Here is a 16,950-nt window from a genome sequence, read left to right on the forward strand (position 1 = left end):
TATGCCTAAGAAACAGATGTTTAAAATGGCCGAAGACCTTAGTACTTTAATCAGGAGCTCCCATCCCCCTCCTGACAAAATGCCTCGGCAAGACACTGATTATGATTCCTCTGATCAGGTTTCCATTTCTTCTGATTCTTCCTATGACCAGGGTATTCTCTCCCTCCCTATGAGGACTCTGATGCTGAAGAGTCCATTCCTTCAGCCTCACCGCCTGAGGATTACTCTTTTGGGGAAACCCTGCACACCATGAGGGAACATTTCCATTCGGAGAGCCAGGATTACTCAGAATCCAAGAAAAGGCTCAGAGATTTCTTTCTATTGCCTCAGCACAGGCCCTTGGCTATCCCCCTGTGCTTGATATTGTTGATGATGTTTTTTCTGAATCCAGTCTGTCTCCAGATTCTTTACCCCCTGCACCAGTAAAGCCAGACAGGTACTACAGGGTCCCTGACTCATAAATTTCTTTACAAAAACCCCACTGCGGACCCAGAAACTATTTCTCAGGGTCCAAAAGGGGTTAAAGTCTCCACTGCCAAAAATCCTGTCCCCTCTTGATAGGGATTCCAGAGCTCTGGACAGATGGGGGAAAAAAGTTTACACTTCTGCTACTTTAGCTGTAAGAGCTTTAAGCCGTCAGTTTCACATGCTTAAATATCAGCAGTATCTTATGTCATTGTTAAAGCAGAAAATGGTTACAAATACAGAAGGTCCTGACTGTAAAGAAATGCAGGATTTATTGCATGCAGTTGAACAAGTGAGAAAGCATACTCTGCAGTGTGGTTTTGATTCATTAGAGGCTTCTTGTAGAGCTGCAGGTACAGACTCGGTTTTTCGAAGACATGCTTGGTTGAAAGAACAAAGTTTACCTGACCATGTTAAAATGAAATTATTGGATGCTCCACTACAGCATGATACTTTGTTTGGTGTTAAGGCAGAAGAGGTTTTAAAGAAAATGGAGGATAAAGCAAAGTCAATGCAAACTGTGAAAGATTTCTTACAGGTTCAGCCACCTAGATTTAGCAGGAACTGGCCTTGAAAAAATTGGTCCTTTCCAGTGTCAGACACGCCACAAAGAGGCAGATACAGACACCCAAGAGGCAGATCTCGGCCCCAAGGCTCCTACAGACCTAAACAATGGGGTTCTTCAGTTCCCCAAAGGAGGAGAAGACAAATCACAACCTTATAGAAAACAGTCACGACTAACCTCTGCAAATGCCAAGCACTTACCAGTTGACAGCACCCCTAGAGGGAAAGCTAGCACTTTTCTTAACAAAATTGGCACATGATCACCCAAGACCAATGGGTGTTGAATATAGTTTCTCAAGGGTACAGCCTCCACTTCCACACACTTCCAAAACCAAAAGGTATGCCAAACCTGCCTCAAAACCAATGGGCAGAGGCACAAAAACAGGTTGCAGCTCTTATGGATATGGGAGCTATTCAAAATGTTCCACAAGAAGAACAGAGCCAAGGATTTTACTCAACTTTTCCTAATACTCAGAAAGGACAAAGCATGGAGACCAATAATGGACCTGTCAATCCTAAATACTTTCCTGGATGTTCCAAAATTCAAAATGTTAACACTACAACAACTCTTGCCCATGCTGGGCAAAGAGGCTTGGCTAGTTACTTTGGATCTCAAGGAGGCATACCTGCATATCCCAATCAGACAATCATGCAGATGATGCCTCAGATTTATAGCAGGCTCAATGCATTGTCAATTCTCTGCACTGCCCTTTGGCTTATCTACTGCGCCCAGGGTCTTACTATATCCCTACTTGGACGACTGCCTTATTCAAGCAGAGAGCAAGGACATAAAGCATCTGGCGTTTGTAAAAAGATTATTAATTTGCCTAGGGTACACAGTTAATGAAAATAAATCAAAACTAGTGCCCTCTCAAGAGATAATATTCTTGGGTGCAAGCTTGAATACAGCTACCCAGATGGCTTATCTCACACCAGACAAAGAAAGGCAACTGACTCAGTACTTTAAATGATGGCAACAAAGACCCAGCTCCCTGCAAGAAAAATTCTGCAGGCCCTGGGTTTCATGGCATCTTTCATTCTTCTAATTCCATATGCCAAACTGCATATGAGGAAACTACAGTGGTATCTAAAAAGTGTATGGGACTCAGCATTGTCACAGCCTAGAGACAATCATAACCTTGATTCCCTGCCTACAACAGGAGTTTCAATGGTAGTCACAGGCCTGTCACCACAACAAGGGACAACCTTTCACCTTACCTACAGCCAGGCAGACAATAACAACGGATGCATCGGATTACGCCTGGGGAGCACATATGGCAGGAAATTGTATTCAGGGCACGTGGCCCAAGGAACAACTGCATCTTCACATCAATCAAAAAGAGATGCTAGCTGTACAGAATGCCCTGACAGCCTTCAAGGACCTAATACATCCAGGGCAATTATTAATAAATAAAAATTCCGTGTGAACAGACCACAATATTTTTAATCACGAAAATGAAAACAATTTGTACAGATTTAGCGCTTTCGTCTGCCGTATGCAGACTTCATCAGATCATCTGATGAAGTCTGCATACGGCAGACGAAAGCGCTAAATCTGTAAAAATTGTTTTCATTTTCGTGATTAAAAATATTGTGGTCTGTTCACACGGAATTTTTATTTGTTTTTGGTTGAGTATTATATTTGTTGTGAATCGGTCAATTATTAATAAAGACAGACAATACCACAGTTATGTGGTACATAAACAAGCAAGGGGGCACACATTCCTACCCCCTATGCAGACAAGTCATGACTTTGTGGAACACAGCACTGGCTTACCAGGTACATCTGCAAGCACAATTCCTGCCAGGAACAAAAAATACACTGGCAGACAAACTAAGCAGAAATCTCATGGATCCTCATGAATGGAAGCTAAATACACAAGTGTTCCAACATGATAACAAGGGAATGGGGACGCCCAGACATAGATCTATTTGCCTCCCCTCACAATTGCCAATTACAGACATTTTGCACAAGGACGTATCACTCTCAAGCATGGAAAGTGGATGCTCTATCTTTCAACTGGAAAAATCTGACAGTCTATGCCTTCCCTCCGATGCCTCTTCTCACCAAGGTGCTTCTAAAAGTCAGACAAGAGAGGCCAAAAATGATCCTGATTGCACCAGACTGGCCACGCCAGTACTGGTACCCAATCCTAAAGATTTCGTCCCAAGGCCCGCCTTGGCCTCTACCTCAAATCCCTCATCTTCTGACACAGCAAAACGATCAGATTCTGCACAGTCAACTCAGAACCTTAAACCAGGCAGCATGGCAGATAATGTAGCCACTCAGACTGCACCTCTCTCTAAAGCTGTTATGGATGTAATTTTGGAAGCCAGGAGACCCAGCACTAGGAAATCTTATGCGGAAAAATGAAAGAGATTCTGTGCTTGGAACCAGGCACAAGGGCTCGACCCACTGGTCCCTAATATGCCTCAGATTTTACAATACCTGACTGAGATGTTGGACAAAGGCCTATCTTTTTCTTCTATTAAAATCCATGCCTCTGCCATTTCAGCTCATTACAATACGGATCCTCCTATTTTTTCACATCCTCTACTATGACAGTACCTCATAGGGCCAAAGAATATAAGACCCCCTCGGAGAGCACCTACTTGGGACCTCAGTTTTGTTTTAGAAAAACTAACACTGCCTCCTTTTGAACCAGCCAGCACAGCTGATCTAAAATTCTTGTCATGGAAAACTGCTCTGCTCCTAGCAATAACTTCAGCAAGAAGAGTTTCAGAGTTACAGGCATTGATGGCTGTGGAACCTTTCCTCATTTTTCACCAGGTCAGGGTTTCTCTAAGGACGAACCCAACATTCATGCCAAAGGTGGTCTGCAATGTGGCCTTAAACCAAACCATTCATTTACCTACTTTTTACCCAAATCCCCAGAATAAAGGGGAGAGACTTCTGCACGCTTTGGATATACACAGACAGCTACGTTTCTATTTGGATAAAACAAAAACTTTCAAAAAAACTGAGCAACTGTTTGTAGCGTATGCTGCAGGATCACAAGGAAAACCTACTACAAAGCAGACAATCTCCAAATGGATAGGACGCTACATCCGCTTCTGTTATGTACAACATGGCAAATCTGTGCCTAAGGGCATTAGGCCTCATTCTACCAGAGCAGCAGCCACTTCAGCAGCTTTCCTCAGAGGGGTACCAACCAAAGACATATTAGAAGCTGCAACCTGGAGCTCGGTGCACTCTTTTACCAAGCACTACCACCTACCTCTCTACTCCAAATCCAGAGCAGGCTTTGCCACTGCAGTTCTGCAGGGCTTGTTAGCCTTGCCAAATCCAATCTAGACACAGCCACTCTGAGTAAGCTTTGGGATTCTACCCAAGTGTAATGACTGCAACAGTGAAACACGATGAACATAGTACAGTTGTGTACCTACCATAAATGTAGATGTTCGAGTGTATTCACTGTTGCAGTCCTGGTTACCCACCCACCATCCCCCTCTTTGCTGGGACTATTCTGTACTTCTCAACTCTATACAACCTATGTGGTGTATTTACTTTTAGAAGAAGAAAATGTTTTTAGTGATATTTACATGGTTTGGCATATTTTTATCTTTACAGCCTTCATATCTGGGGGCACCTGACATCTGGGGCAAGAAAAACTGAAGAAAATGGCGTTGGTTGCAACTTTTATACTCCTGCGCACTGACATCATGGAAGAGGCGACAGCAACCGACGCCGGACCAAGACTTTGGAATTCGGGCCGACTACGGGTTGCCTGCCAGCAGGATAACCCAAGTGAAATGACTGCAACAGTGAATACACTCGAACATCTACATTTATGGTAGGTACACAACTGTACTTTCCTTTACCCTGCTGCCTTGAGAAGTTCTTGCATGCAAAGGTAGTGAACAAGACTAATACCGAATTGCTCAAACTGTCAACATAAAAATGAAAAAAAAAAAAAAAAAACAGCATGATCTAATGGGCTTCTTAGTTAAACAAAGTACAGAGTGCCACACAGGCACACACGAGGCATCTCTGGCTGACCAATAAACTTATACAACCAACTACCTGAAGATTAGCAGCAATATATTACAATTAACTGAGAAGCAGCATATTAAAAGGAAATAAAAAATAAAAAAATATGCACTAATAAAACACTCCAGCGGTTCCTGTCTTTATAGATTTAATTTACAAATCTTTCCAAGGTTGATATTTGTCATTTCTAGTCCTTACGTGTTAATCTACTTTGTAGTCATCATTAAAACACAACAGACTACACATTTCAAATAAACAGCCATTATAAACACTGCAGTTACCTGTCAGATGCTCACATGAACTACAAATTTACATCAAGTACTGTTACACATTTCACATTTCAAATAAACAGCCATTATAAACACTGCAGTTACCTGTCAGATGCTCACATGAACTACAAATTTACATCAAGTACTGTTACACATTTCTCTGCAAGCTCCTTTATCTAACAAGACTCTCTCCTAGACAGCATCAAATGTAAAATGTTCAAGTCTTCACAAGAAAGTAAGCTCACATTTCACATCTAACAGCAAGACATCGAATTTCAAGTTTTGTAGTATCATTACAATGTCATGAGCCAGCAAAGAACTATATCACACATCTAAATGTAGAGTTTAAAACTCTATAGTAAAGACAAAATTTCAAACTTCTTATAGAAGCGTTTACTAGAATGCCTACTGAGAGTTACACATGACAAAAAAATAAGTTGTCTTACTTTAACCTTCCATCTGCATTGTTCATCTTCATTCATTCATGAGTTGTCTGCTCCCTCCTCAGAACAGTCGGCCCCACACCAAGCTCGTGCCAACCAAAAATCCGTGAGCCAAGCTCTTACCCATAATACCCCTCTCCCCATTACCTCAGATCGAGTTTGCCCATTATTAGTAAAGCAGAGGCTGCTTCGAAGCAAGTACCCTAAAGTTGAATTTGGACCCAAACAATCCCCCAGGAGCCATTAGGAGGGGAGGACGTAATGAATGAATGAAGATGAACAACACAGATGGGACGTTATGGTAAGACATAACTTCTTCAGCTGATGTTGTTAATCTGTATGCATTGATCACTGATGGGACAGAGTCTCCAGCTACTTTGTGTCCCTTGGGTGGCCCTTATGGAAGACTATATCTGAGCACCATTGAACCAAAGGAAACTCTTCCCCTAGAAACCAAATCCAATTTGTAATGAAGGATAGTAGCTCACATTGCTGCTGCTGCTGCACAGATATTGTCCATAGAAGCCCTTGAATTGAAAGCCACAGAAGTTGCCATTGATCTGGTGGAGTGTGCTTTGATTTTCTCTGGTATAGAGCTTTTTGAGTGTCGGCAGATGAAGAGTATACAGTCTCTGAGCCATTTAGATAGTCACGTTAGAAAATGACTTTCCCATTTTAGGACCAGAAAATGATACAAATAGCTGGTCAGATTTGTGCATTGTTTTTGTCCTATTAAGTTAAAATCTCAGCTGTCTGTGCACATCTAATCAATGCAGACAGTACTCTCCTTTATTCGAAATTTTAGGGAAGAAAACTGGCAGGTCAATAGTCTGGTTAATGGCGAAATCGGAATTAAATTCGGGAAAATCAATTAAGGGCGCTTTATGCATAATGCGTGAAGCTGAGAAATACGCTTAGCTGACGTGATGGCCACCAGAAAAAGAGATTTGCAGGATAAGAATTTGATGTCACAGGCGGCTGCAGGTTCAAAAGGAAGTTGTGTCAAAGATTGGAGGACTAGTGCGAGACACCATGGCTCTATTGGTTGTTTGACTCAGGGGTCTAATGTGAGAGACTCCTTTTAGAAAGGTTTTGCATAGATGAGACCTTGGGACCCAGGTGGACAGTAGCCTCTCCTTTGATAGTCACATCGCCGCAGTAGTCAGGAAGTCCTACGTGGCACACACCATCATAAAAGGGATCTCATCCAGGGAAAAAGAGGTCATTGTTCCCCTCTACTCATCACTCATTAGACCCATTATAGAGTACAATGCCCCTTTTGGAATGTACCTCACAAGACATCTGCAGCAGCTGGAAAGGCCACGGAAGTACCTCACAAAGAGGATTACTGGCCTCAAACAAATGACCTATACTAACCGCCTCAAAAAACTACAGCTTTACTCCATAGCATACTGCCTACTCCGAGGTGATCTCTGCCCAACATATAAATCTATGTCAAACCCAGAGCTGTTGGACATGCTACACCTAAAGAAATTCCAATGCCTCTGAGCTACACGTTCTAGGGTCCTAAACCTTGTCACTACAATAAACAGGACATGCAGGAGGGATAGATTCCTGTCCCAGAGACATCCTATACTCTGGAACAAGCTACCCATGTATGTCAAGCGAAGGTCTTCATTAGCACTCTTCAAGAAAAATCTTGATGAGTGGATGGGAAATAGGAAATACACCCTGGGGATCACGCCTGTCTCTCTGCTGGACAGTGGCACAGGAAAATAACTTTTTTGGGTGGCGTAAGCTATGGAACCTTGCTGGCTAGGCATATGTCGGCCCTTGGGCCGATAGCCTAGTACCTACCTATGAACCTATGATGTGAGATTAAAGAGGAATCAGTGAAACCATTATGGAAATTTGAAATGGCAGCTAGGTGAACTCGAATAGTGGATGCTGCAGCTTTTTCTTCGAAGAATTTTGATAAGTAATCTAGCATTGCAGTGACTGCAGCTGAATATGGGTCTAGTTTTCTGTGCTTAGACTAAATTAAAAACTTTCTCCATTTGCTAAGGTATAGTTTCCTGGTGGATGGCTTATGAGAGGCCAGAGTAATGTCACGCACTGGAGAAGAAAGTTTGCTCTGTCTGGCTCAACCCTTGGGGGAGGGGTGAGAAATCACTTCTGGCGTTGATTCCAGAATCCACCGTCGTTATAGTAAGTGAGGCCAGGGAAAGGGAAACCATACTTATCAAGACCAATAAGGTCCAATGAGGATCACTTTACTTGTCTTTTCTTCAACTGACTCTCTGGGTGATAGGATTTTGATTCCTTACAGACACCTTTTTTTCCGAGGACGTGCTTAGGGATCAGCAGGAGGCCAGGAAACACAGTACTAGGAAATCTGATATATCCCTATGGATGAGGTTTTCTATCTGGTGTCTTGCACATAACCAAGATCCACTCTGTGGATATTCATGTGGCTCCTCCTTATTTGTCTGAATTGCTCAGTGCTGGGTTGGCTTATTCTTCTGTCAAGTCACACTTATCTGCTATTTCTGCTTGTCTGCCTTTTATTTTCTCCTTTAGCTTCCAGGTTTGAGGCAAAACAGTTTTTTAAAGCGTCCTTCATATCAGACCTCCCAGGAAGCCAGTTCCTCCTCTTCTGGGATCTTAACTTTGTTTTGGAGAAATTGACTCTAGCACCTTTTGAGCTGGCGGATTCAACTTCCTTGGAACACTGCTGTTGGAAGACTGTTTTGTTGTTAGCCCTTACTTCAGCCAGATGGGTGTCTGAGCTTCAAACTCTTATGGCTTATCCTCCTTTTTTGCTTTTTTTCATAAGGACAGGGTATCCTTGTGTACTTATACTTTATGCCCAAAGGGATGATCGAGTTCTCACTTGTCATTTACCTACCATTTTCGTTCTTCACAGCCTTCTAGAGAGAAGGTACTATACATGTTGGATGTGCGTAGATGACTCAGATTTTATTTGGATAAAACTAAGACCGTCAGGAAATTTGATCAGCTTTTTGTTTCTTTTCATCCCAGGTCTTTGGGGATGCCTGTTTCCAAGCAGACAATTTCTTCTTAGATTTCTAAAGCTATTTATTTTTATGTTTTTCATGTTAAGACTCTGAGCCTTAACAGACAAAGAAATTCTGTTAGGGCTGTGGATTTTTCAAATGGTTGGACACAATTTTATTCTTGAGGCAGCTACCTGGACGTCGGTGCTTACTTTCACCAAACGCTACAAGTTGGATGAAATTTCCAGAGCTAGAGCTGGTTTTGCTAGCACCATTCTTCATGGTTTTCTAGAGAGCTGTACAGGTCCTTCCTCCTCCCAACTTTCTTCCTAAGCTTTGGCACCCTCTGTTATTTTAAGAATACTGCAGCAGTAGAGTAGAAGGGAATAGTGTATTTTTTTTTAAATGTTACCATAACAATAGATGTCCTTCTCTTTACTGTTGCAGTATTCAATTTCTCCCTCCTACCACTTGGGCCTTTTCTTCTGAATGCACTGTTAACAAGTTGTCATTTATTTTCCTTGGACTGATGTTCCTACTGAGGCATTCTGTTCTGAGGATATTACGTCCTGATGTCGCTTTTAGTTCTTACGTATGATGTACGGTGTACCTTGGGTAGTAAAAGGCTTTGGTATACTGGCTGGACGTCAGGCCACCCAAGGCGGGGAATCCCTTATGTTAAGAATATTGCAACACTAAAGAGAAGGACATCTATCGTTATGGTAAGATTTTACACAACTATGCTTTCTTCAATTCCATTGATAGCTAAGACGGTCCAGGCTTTCCTCCCCCGTCTGTCACATCCTTTTGTCATCCCACAGAGCCTCCACTAAGAAACTTTATAAAAGTAAATGGAAAATATTTTTCATTTGGCCACAGCAAAACAATCTGTATCCCTTTTCAGCACCAGTCCCTAAAGTTCTTGAATTTTTAGCTAGTGTTTTCAATGAAGGCGCTAGTTCTTCTACTGTAAAAAGGTCAACTAGCTGCTGTTTCCAGTTGTCATATAGGAGTAAATAACTTGTCTTTAGTAAACTTTGTAAAGCCTTTCTGAGAGGAACTTTTCTACTTGGACCCCCCATTAAAAGACCCACCCTTCCTTGGGATTTGAGTATTGGTTTGCAAACTTTCACTCAATCCCGTTTGAACCTTTTAGGTGTGAACTAAAATTCTTGACCTGGAAAACTATCTTTTTAGTAGCCATTACTTCTGCCAGAAGTGTCAAAATTATTGGCCTTGTCTTTTCATAAGGATAGTGTGTCATTACGGGGCAGTCTTTCTTTATTCCTAAGGTGGTGTCAGAATCTAGTATCAACCCAACTATCAACCTCCCAGTCTTCTTTCTGAATTTCTCAAATAAGGGAGAGTATATGTCAAGTATTTTGAATGTTCACAGCCAATTAAGTTTTTTTTACGTAGGACCAAAAATTTCAGGAAATCAGAACAATTATTGGTCTCCTTTTTGGAGTCAAAATTAGGTAAACCAGTTTCTAGAGTTACTTTAGCAAAATTGTGAACTGATTGTATTATCTTTGTATCCAAAAAATTGGGCTTGCCTTTACCTAAAACACCAACAGCGCATTCCACCAGATCTGTGGCAACTTCTTCAGCCTTTTTATCTGGATCTTTTTTTAATGATATTTGTGCAGCTGCAACTTGGGCTAATCCCTGTTACTTGTATTGCTCGTTACAAAATGGATCTGGTCTCTAGGGGAAGAGCAGCATTTGGCTCAGTGGTATTCAGGAATACCCTTGGAGTCCTCCTGGGATTTAGGTAGCTGGGGACTGTGTCCCATCAGTTGAGGAATGAATGAAGATAACCTCAGATAAAAAAAGTTACGTATTCACCATAGCGTTCTGTCTGTATTGTCCATTTTCATTCTTCTTCAACTTTCCTCCCACCATCCCCCTTCTTATTTAACTCTTGGGAAGATCAAAAGATGCTGGAGGAACTACTCTTCCTTTGTTTGAGTCCCATATTCTGTTGTATCATGTTTTCCTTATGCTCTGCAGTTATAAGGAACGGCAAACAAGATCTGAGGTATGTTAGGTGCCTAGGGCATTATGGGTATAGGTAGGAGCTGAAGAGTTTGTGTTTCACAATGTGGAAGAAGTGGCCAAGTTGGATCTGAGGATTGGATCCGAACCCATCAGTTGAATAAGAAAGAAAATGGACAACATAGATGGAACGTTATGGTGAGTACATAACTTTTCTATCCCAATCTAGGTAGTCATCAAATAAATAAATAAATTCTGATAGACTTCTAACTCCCCCCCAGACCTCCCTTTCAGGAATACTTTTCTTAGAATGAAGGAAGCTTTTAATTAAAAAAGCAAACGGTTTTCACAAGCTCCAACCCTTTATAAGGAACTACTAAGTTTGCCTTCTCCCAGGCTAGTGGCTCTCCCTCATTTACACGTAGTACTGGATGATATCTTTGAAGGCATTGTTTTACATCCTGATTCTTTGCCACCTGTTTCTATGAAGCAGGACAGGTTTTACAAAGTGCTTGAATCTCACAAGCAACTTTCCAAAAATCCCAACACCGACTCTTCAGAGGTCACAGGACTGAATCTACAAAAGGTGTAGCTAAGGGGCCAGCTAGATATCCCCTACCTAACGATAAGGAAAGTAGACTATTAAATTTGGGAAAAAAGGTTATACGTCTACCACCCTTGCATTGCAATGAGAGCATTGAATTCTCAATTCCATGTCCTAAGCTACCTCAAATTTCTTACAGGATAAAATTCTGTCTAAGATGGACTTTTTGCTGATAGAACCTTATGAAAGGAAATTCAGGAGAGAGCAAGAGAAGCTTTACAAGTTTCCAGACTCTCCCTAAAGTGTGGCTGTGACTTCTTGGATACATCACGTAGAGCAGTTAACACAGGTTCTGTCATCGGCATACATGCATAGCTCAGGAACCAGCCACCGTTTGATCTAGTCAAGGCTGAACTACTGGATGTTCCATTTGAATAAGATAGGAAAGCAAGTATAAATTGAAATAATTTTATCTGCCTCTGACATCAATGTGCAGTAGTAATTGCTCCTCAAAATTTTGGCCTTTTCCCAAAAAAAAGTCACTAAGCCTTCCTCAAACAAGGATCCAATTTCTAGGAGTCATCATAGTCAGCCCTACAAAAAATCTTCCTTACCTAGGACAAAGGTACCATTCCTGATACACTACTTGAAAAGCCGGTTACCAAAACGCATCACAGCAAAGGAATTTCTGAAGACTGTAGGTTACATGGCATCCTGTAATTCTCCTGTTTCTGTTTGTGAAGTTGCATTTTGAGAAAACTTCAGTAGTTCCTAAAAATTGCTTGGTAATAGCTTTTTCAGCCCTTGGATACCATATTGCCTTTCCTTCTACGCCTGAAAAAGGAGCTGCTGTGGTGGAAGAACACCATACTACAGGACCCAGGGGCAAACTTCCTTTACCAGAAGAAGACATGACTATCACCACAGATAGTTCAGATATAGTTTGGGAGGAACCCACTTGGATTCCTTGAAAATGCAGGGCATCTGGTCACAACAGCAGAGAAAACTGCATATAAACCAAAAGGAGCTACTAGCAGTTTACCTGGCCATAAAGAGTTTTCAGAAGAACTTAAGCCTAGGGACCTTGCAGTTTTGGACAGACAGCACCACAGTGATGTGGTACATACAGGCAGGAAGGTACCCTGTCCTACCCTTTTTGCAGCCTCACTAGGAAGATTTGGATGGTTATATTCAGGATCAGAAAAGTACCTGGCCAATTCTCTGTGCAGGGATTTAAGCCCCAACAAATGGATGCTGAAGAGATATGTTACTGGACCTAACGATATTGTTTGGCATCCCCTCAGTAGACACTTCTGCACTCACCAAAGTGGACAGCTGCAAAAGTTCTGCTCTGGAAGTCAACAGACAGGAACTTGGAAAACTTCTACTTTTTGTTTCAATGGGCAGACACATTCCTGTATGCATTCCCGCCCTTGTTTCTGATCCCCAGGGTACTGATAAAAATCAGGGAGGAGAGACCCAGCATGATCTTGGTTGGCCCCCTTTTGGCAGAGACTCTCCCTTCTTTTGACTCTCAATGAAGGGAGATTCCACATCCTACTGCAAGAAGTAGATGTTCTCAGTCAAACCAAGAGATCTGTATTCCATCCTCACTTAGCCACACTCAGGTTAACAGCTTGGATGATTGGGTTTTGTCATCAAGGAACATTTTCCAAGGACATACTTTCCATTCTAAAGGAGACAAAGAAACCCACTACCAAAAAATCATACCTGGTAAAATGGAAGAGATTTTCCATCCTGCACCACAGCAAGAACACCAACCCTTCACAGGCAGGCATCTGCTTTGTCTTGGAATACCTTACTAGCCTGTTTAGACAGGGGTTTCCTTCTCCAGTATTAAAATACATTATTCTGCTATCACAGCTTGCCTGCTCTTTCCACTTATCTTCTCACATCCCCATGAGTTAAAGGGGTAATTCACTTGAGATCACAGAGAAGGGACCCTGTTCCTGCCAGGGATCTAAATTATGAGCTAAAGAAACCCACTTTACCCCCCTTTGAACCAAACTTCGACTGCCTCTCTAGACATGCTCACTTGGAAGACCTCTTTCCTTATAGCTGTCATATCAGCAAGGAGGGCCTCAGGGCTACAAGCCCTCATGTAAAGAGCCTTGCATTTTCTTTGATGGATAAAGGTAACCCTTAGAGCAAACCCATCTTTTATGCCGAAGGTGGTGTTCGACTTTACCCTATTTCAGGCTATCCATCTGCCAGTCTTCTTCCCAAATGCATAGAACAGGTCAGAGCAAGTCCTTTATTCTCTGGATGTACACAGTCAAATTGGGTACTGTCTAGACAGGATAAAAAACATAATAGAAATGAGCAGTTACTGCGTACTTTAGGGTTTTCCCCTCAGACTTCAGTCTCTGTGAAGGGATACTTTAGGATTTTAGGTATCATGACTTCAGTGATTCTCATGATATCCCTGACAAGACTCCACATGAGAAAGATACAATGGTGTTTGAAGTCTGTTTGATCCCAGCACCAACACCCTTTGTATTTTCAAATCCCAGTGATGGAGATTTGTCATAGAGAAATCACTTGGAGACAACAGAAATCTATGTCTCCCTCCTCTCTCCATGTTCTGAAAATGTCAGTCACTACAGACACCTTGGACTTTGCTTGGGGATAGAATGCAAGGTGTGTGAGACAACAAGGGCAGAAGCAAGCACATAAGTATAATATAAATGTTTGCCTTGATCAAGGGACTCAATTCTCTGAATCCTCTTTGGTCCCCAGGATTTCCAAGTTGTTGCAGACAGTACCACAATGATATGGTACATCAGCAAAGAAGGGGCAAAGGTCGTACCTCATTTGCTGACTAGCCATGTTAGTTTGGGGTATAGCTTTACAGCACAATCTCAGTCTGCAGGCATCCTACATTCAGGTAGAACATAATTGTGTAGCAGACAAGCTGAGCTGGACAAGGGCAGACCCTTAAAAATGGAAACTGGATTTGGGGATCTTCCAAGATTTGATCCATCTGTGGGGGGTTCCTCAGGTACACTACACCTCTTTGCCTCCTCACTGAATAATTAACTGGGAAGATTCTGTTCCAGTACTTCATGTAAGAGGGCCTGTAAGACAGATGCCTTTTCTTTTCCTTGGACAGGAATGTTCCCATATGCTTTTCCCCCTTTCCACTAATATCCAGAGTTCTTCTGAAGATTCAGAAGGAAGCCTCCAAGGTCATTTGTGGTGATTCCCTTCTTGCCCAAGCAACAGTGGTTCTCCCTTTTGGAAATTACCACAAACTTCCTCACAGACTGGATTTTTTCACACGAAAAGAGGGGTGTTGGATGCATCCATACACAAATCAACATTAGTTGACTCCCTGGATGATTGGGTCTTAATTCCCATCAGACACCTGTTTACTGAGTAGGTACAGCAGGTACTAATTGGGACGAAAGCTGCTAGTAGAAAATAGTATATTAGCAAATGGAAAAGGTTTTCTACTTGGTGCCAACAATATAACCAGCACCCATTTAGGCCTAGCTGTTCTCTGGTTTTACAGTATTTGTGTGAATTACTGTACTAATGGCCACAATGGTGCAGCGGTTAGCTTTATCGTCTCGCAGCAAGAGGTTCTCCGGTTTGATTCTCGACTGGAGTGCCTTCTGTGCGGAGTCTACATGTCTTCCCCGCAGTCGAATGAGTTTAAAGACACGCATGCAGGTAGGTGCGAGCATGTGTGGGTGTGCCTTCGTTGAAGGTTGGGTGCCGGGCTGGCAACTCGACACCATAAAAATTCGCTGCCAGTCATTAGTGGACTGGAGTTCTGCTGTGGTGACCCCTAACCAGGAAAAGCCGAAAGATCAACATGTCTGAATTACTCTCCTATGGCCTTTTTTACTCCTCTGTCGAAGTTCATTTATTGGCCATTTCAGCATGTCTGCCCATGGATCCTCCTCTTTCAGTGTATTCTCGTGTTAAAATATTTTAAAAGGTTTTGCATAAGAGGCTTCCAAGAAAGCTGATGGCCCCTTTTTTGGGATCTTAATTTTGTGTTGGAGAAGCTAACATTTGCTCCATTTGAACAGTTCACCTGGCTGACTTGAGGTTCTTAACATGGAAAACGGTTTAACTGCTTTCACTGATCTCTGCAAGAAGGGTATCTGAGTTGCAGGCTCTTATTGTGAGTCAACCGTATCTCATTTCTCACAGGAACAGGGTTTTTTTGACAATTAATCCTTGTTTTATGCACAAAATAGTATTTGAATTTGCTTTAAGCCAAACTGTCCATCTCTTCACTCTTTTCTCAACCCAAAAAAAAAAAGGGGAAAGGATACTCCATGCTTTGGACATCCACAGGTAGTTCGGGTACTGTCTTCACAGAACTAAATCTTTCAGATCTTTGGATCAGTTGTTCATTTTGTGAATGTAAGAAGGCATGACCTGTGGTAAAACAGATGATTTCCAAATGGTTGTCTGAAGCTATTACCATTTGTTATATTCGCCAAATAAAACTATTCCAGGCAGGTTCAAAGCCCATAATACGAAGATCTTGGCTTCATTTATGGTTTTTTGGAAAGGGTTGGTTTCTAGAAGTATTCTAGAAGCTGCAGCTTGGTCCTCTGTAAATACGTTTACAAAGTACTATAAGCTTGATTCCTTCTATAGGTCTAGATCAGGATTTGCAAAGACAGTTCTCCAGGAGCTTCTGGGGTGGTCTTCCACCAATGTAGTAAGGTATAGTAATCTATCCATATGGCTAAGGCTACTGCAGTAGTGATCAGTATGATGAACTTAGTACAGTTATGTAAGTAACTGTAACAGATGTTCAGATGATCATTGCAGTTTCTGATCCCTGCCTCCAATCCCATTTTTCTTGGGGTGTTTATGCCGGGGTGATGCTGTTTTTGTTCTTTCTTGCATTGTTATTTCAATGGTCAGTCTCCATCTCTGTGTTGGCAGGAAGACTCTAAACGGCTTGTCACCCAAACTTGTCTTTTAGTCAGGTCAGCTCAAGCTTGCCAGTAAGCTTGTGTGTGTGTGTGTGTGTGTGGAAAGTTCCCTGAAGCTTTGAAAGCTGGCTGGCTTGTTATATCCTTGGCAGTATTGTAACCCATATAGCTAAGGCTACTGCAGCAGTGATCTTTCGAAAATGTACTGTTATTGCAAGTTTACTTACACTACTGTACTTTTTGTGATGTCAGTTGTAGAATTATTTGTTTTTAAAAAAACAGATCCAGTAACAGCTACCAGTTTTGAATTTTAATGCATTTGTTTTAAGTGCATTTTAACAAGATGGCTGTGGGGTTGTAAAAATGAAAGTTCTGTTGTCTGATCATGTATTTTTTCTAAGACACACTCTATGGTGACATTGTAGTCTTCCCTTTCATGTAGGTCGCAAGGTTCCCAGATGTTGAAGAAAAGTTTGTTGCAGACCTCATTCTGAACAGACGTTACACTGACTTAAATTTGTAAGTAAATGCTTATCTACTCCATAATATTGTTTCTTCTTGCCATATGATTATCTGCTTTTGAGAGAGAGAGAGACAGAACTGCAAGTTGTGTAGCACTTAAGTGGTTATGATTAGCAGATGTACAGATTGTTTAGAATTTTATTGAGCAGAATCAGAAGTATACATTGTGGTTGTAAAGAAAGGTGTTTTATGGCGTTTATTTTGCAGTTTGTATAAAATCTGCTCTGTCA

The 16,950-nt window shown here is 41.8% G+C and overlaps 1 protein-coding gene across 1 annotated transcript in view; it reads left to right on the top strand.

The window, feature by feature from the left end:
* The window catches only part of LOC122816162 (E3 ubiquitin-protein ligase RNF216-like), a gene marked incomplete at its 5' end in the record, with an annotated part of 305,326 nt that extends 288,605 nt beyond the window's left edge, over positions 1 to 16,721 (top strand). Inside the window, 1 exon segment of the mRNA XM_044088916.1 lies at positions 16,641 to 16,721. Coding sequence (XP_043944851.1) covers positions 16,641 to 16,721 — 81 coding nt within the window.
* Between the last annotated feature and the right edge of the window lie 229 nt (positions 16,722 to 16,950).

Source organism: Protopterus annectens, chromosome 12.part0 (assembly GCF_019279795.1).
Source record: "Protopterus annectens isolate FY-2018-M chromosome 12.part0, PAN1.0, whole genome shotgun sequence".
NCBI classification, from domain to species: domain Eukaryota; kingdom Metazoa; phylum Chordata; order Ceratodontiformes; family Protopteridae; genus Protopterus; species Protopterus annectens.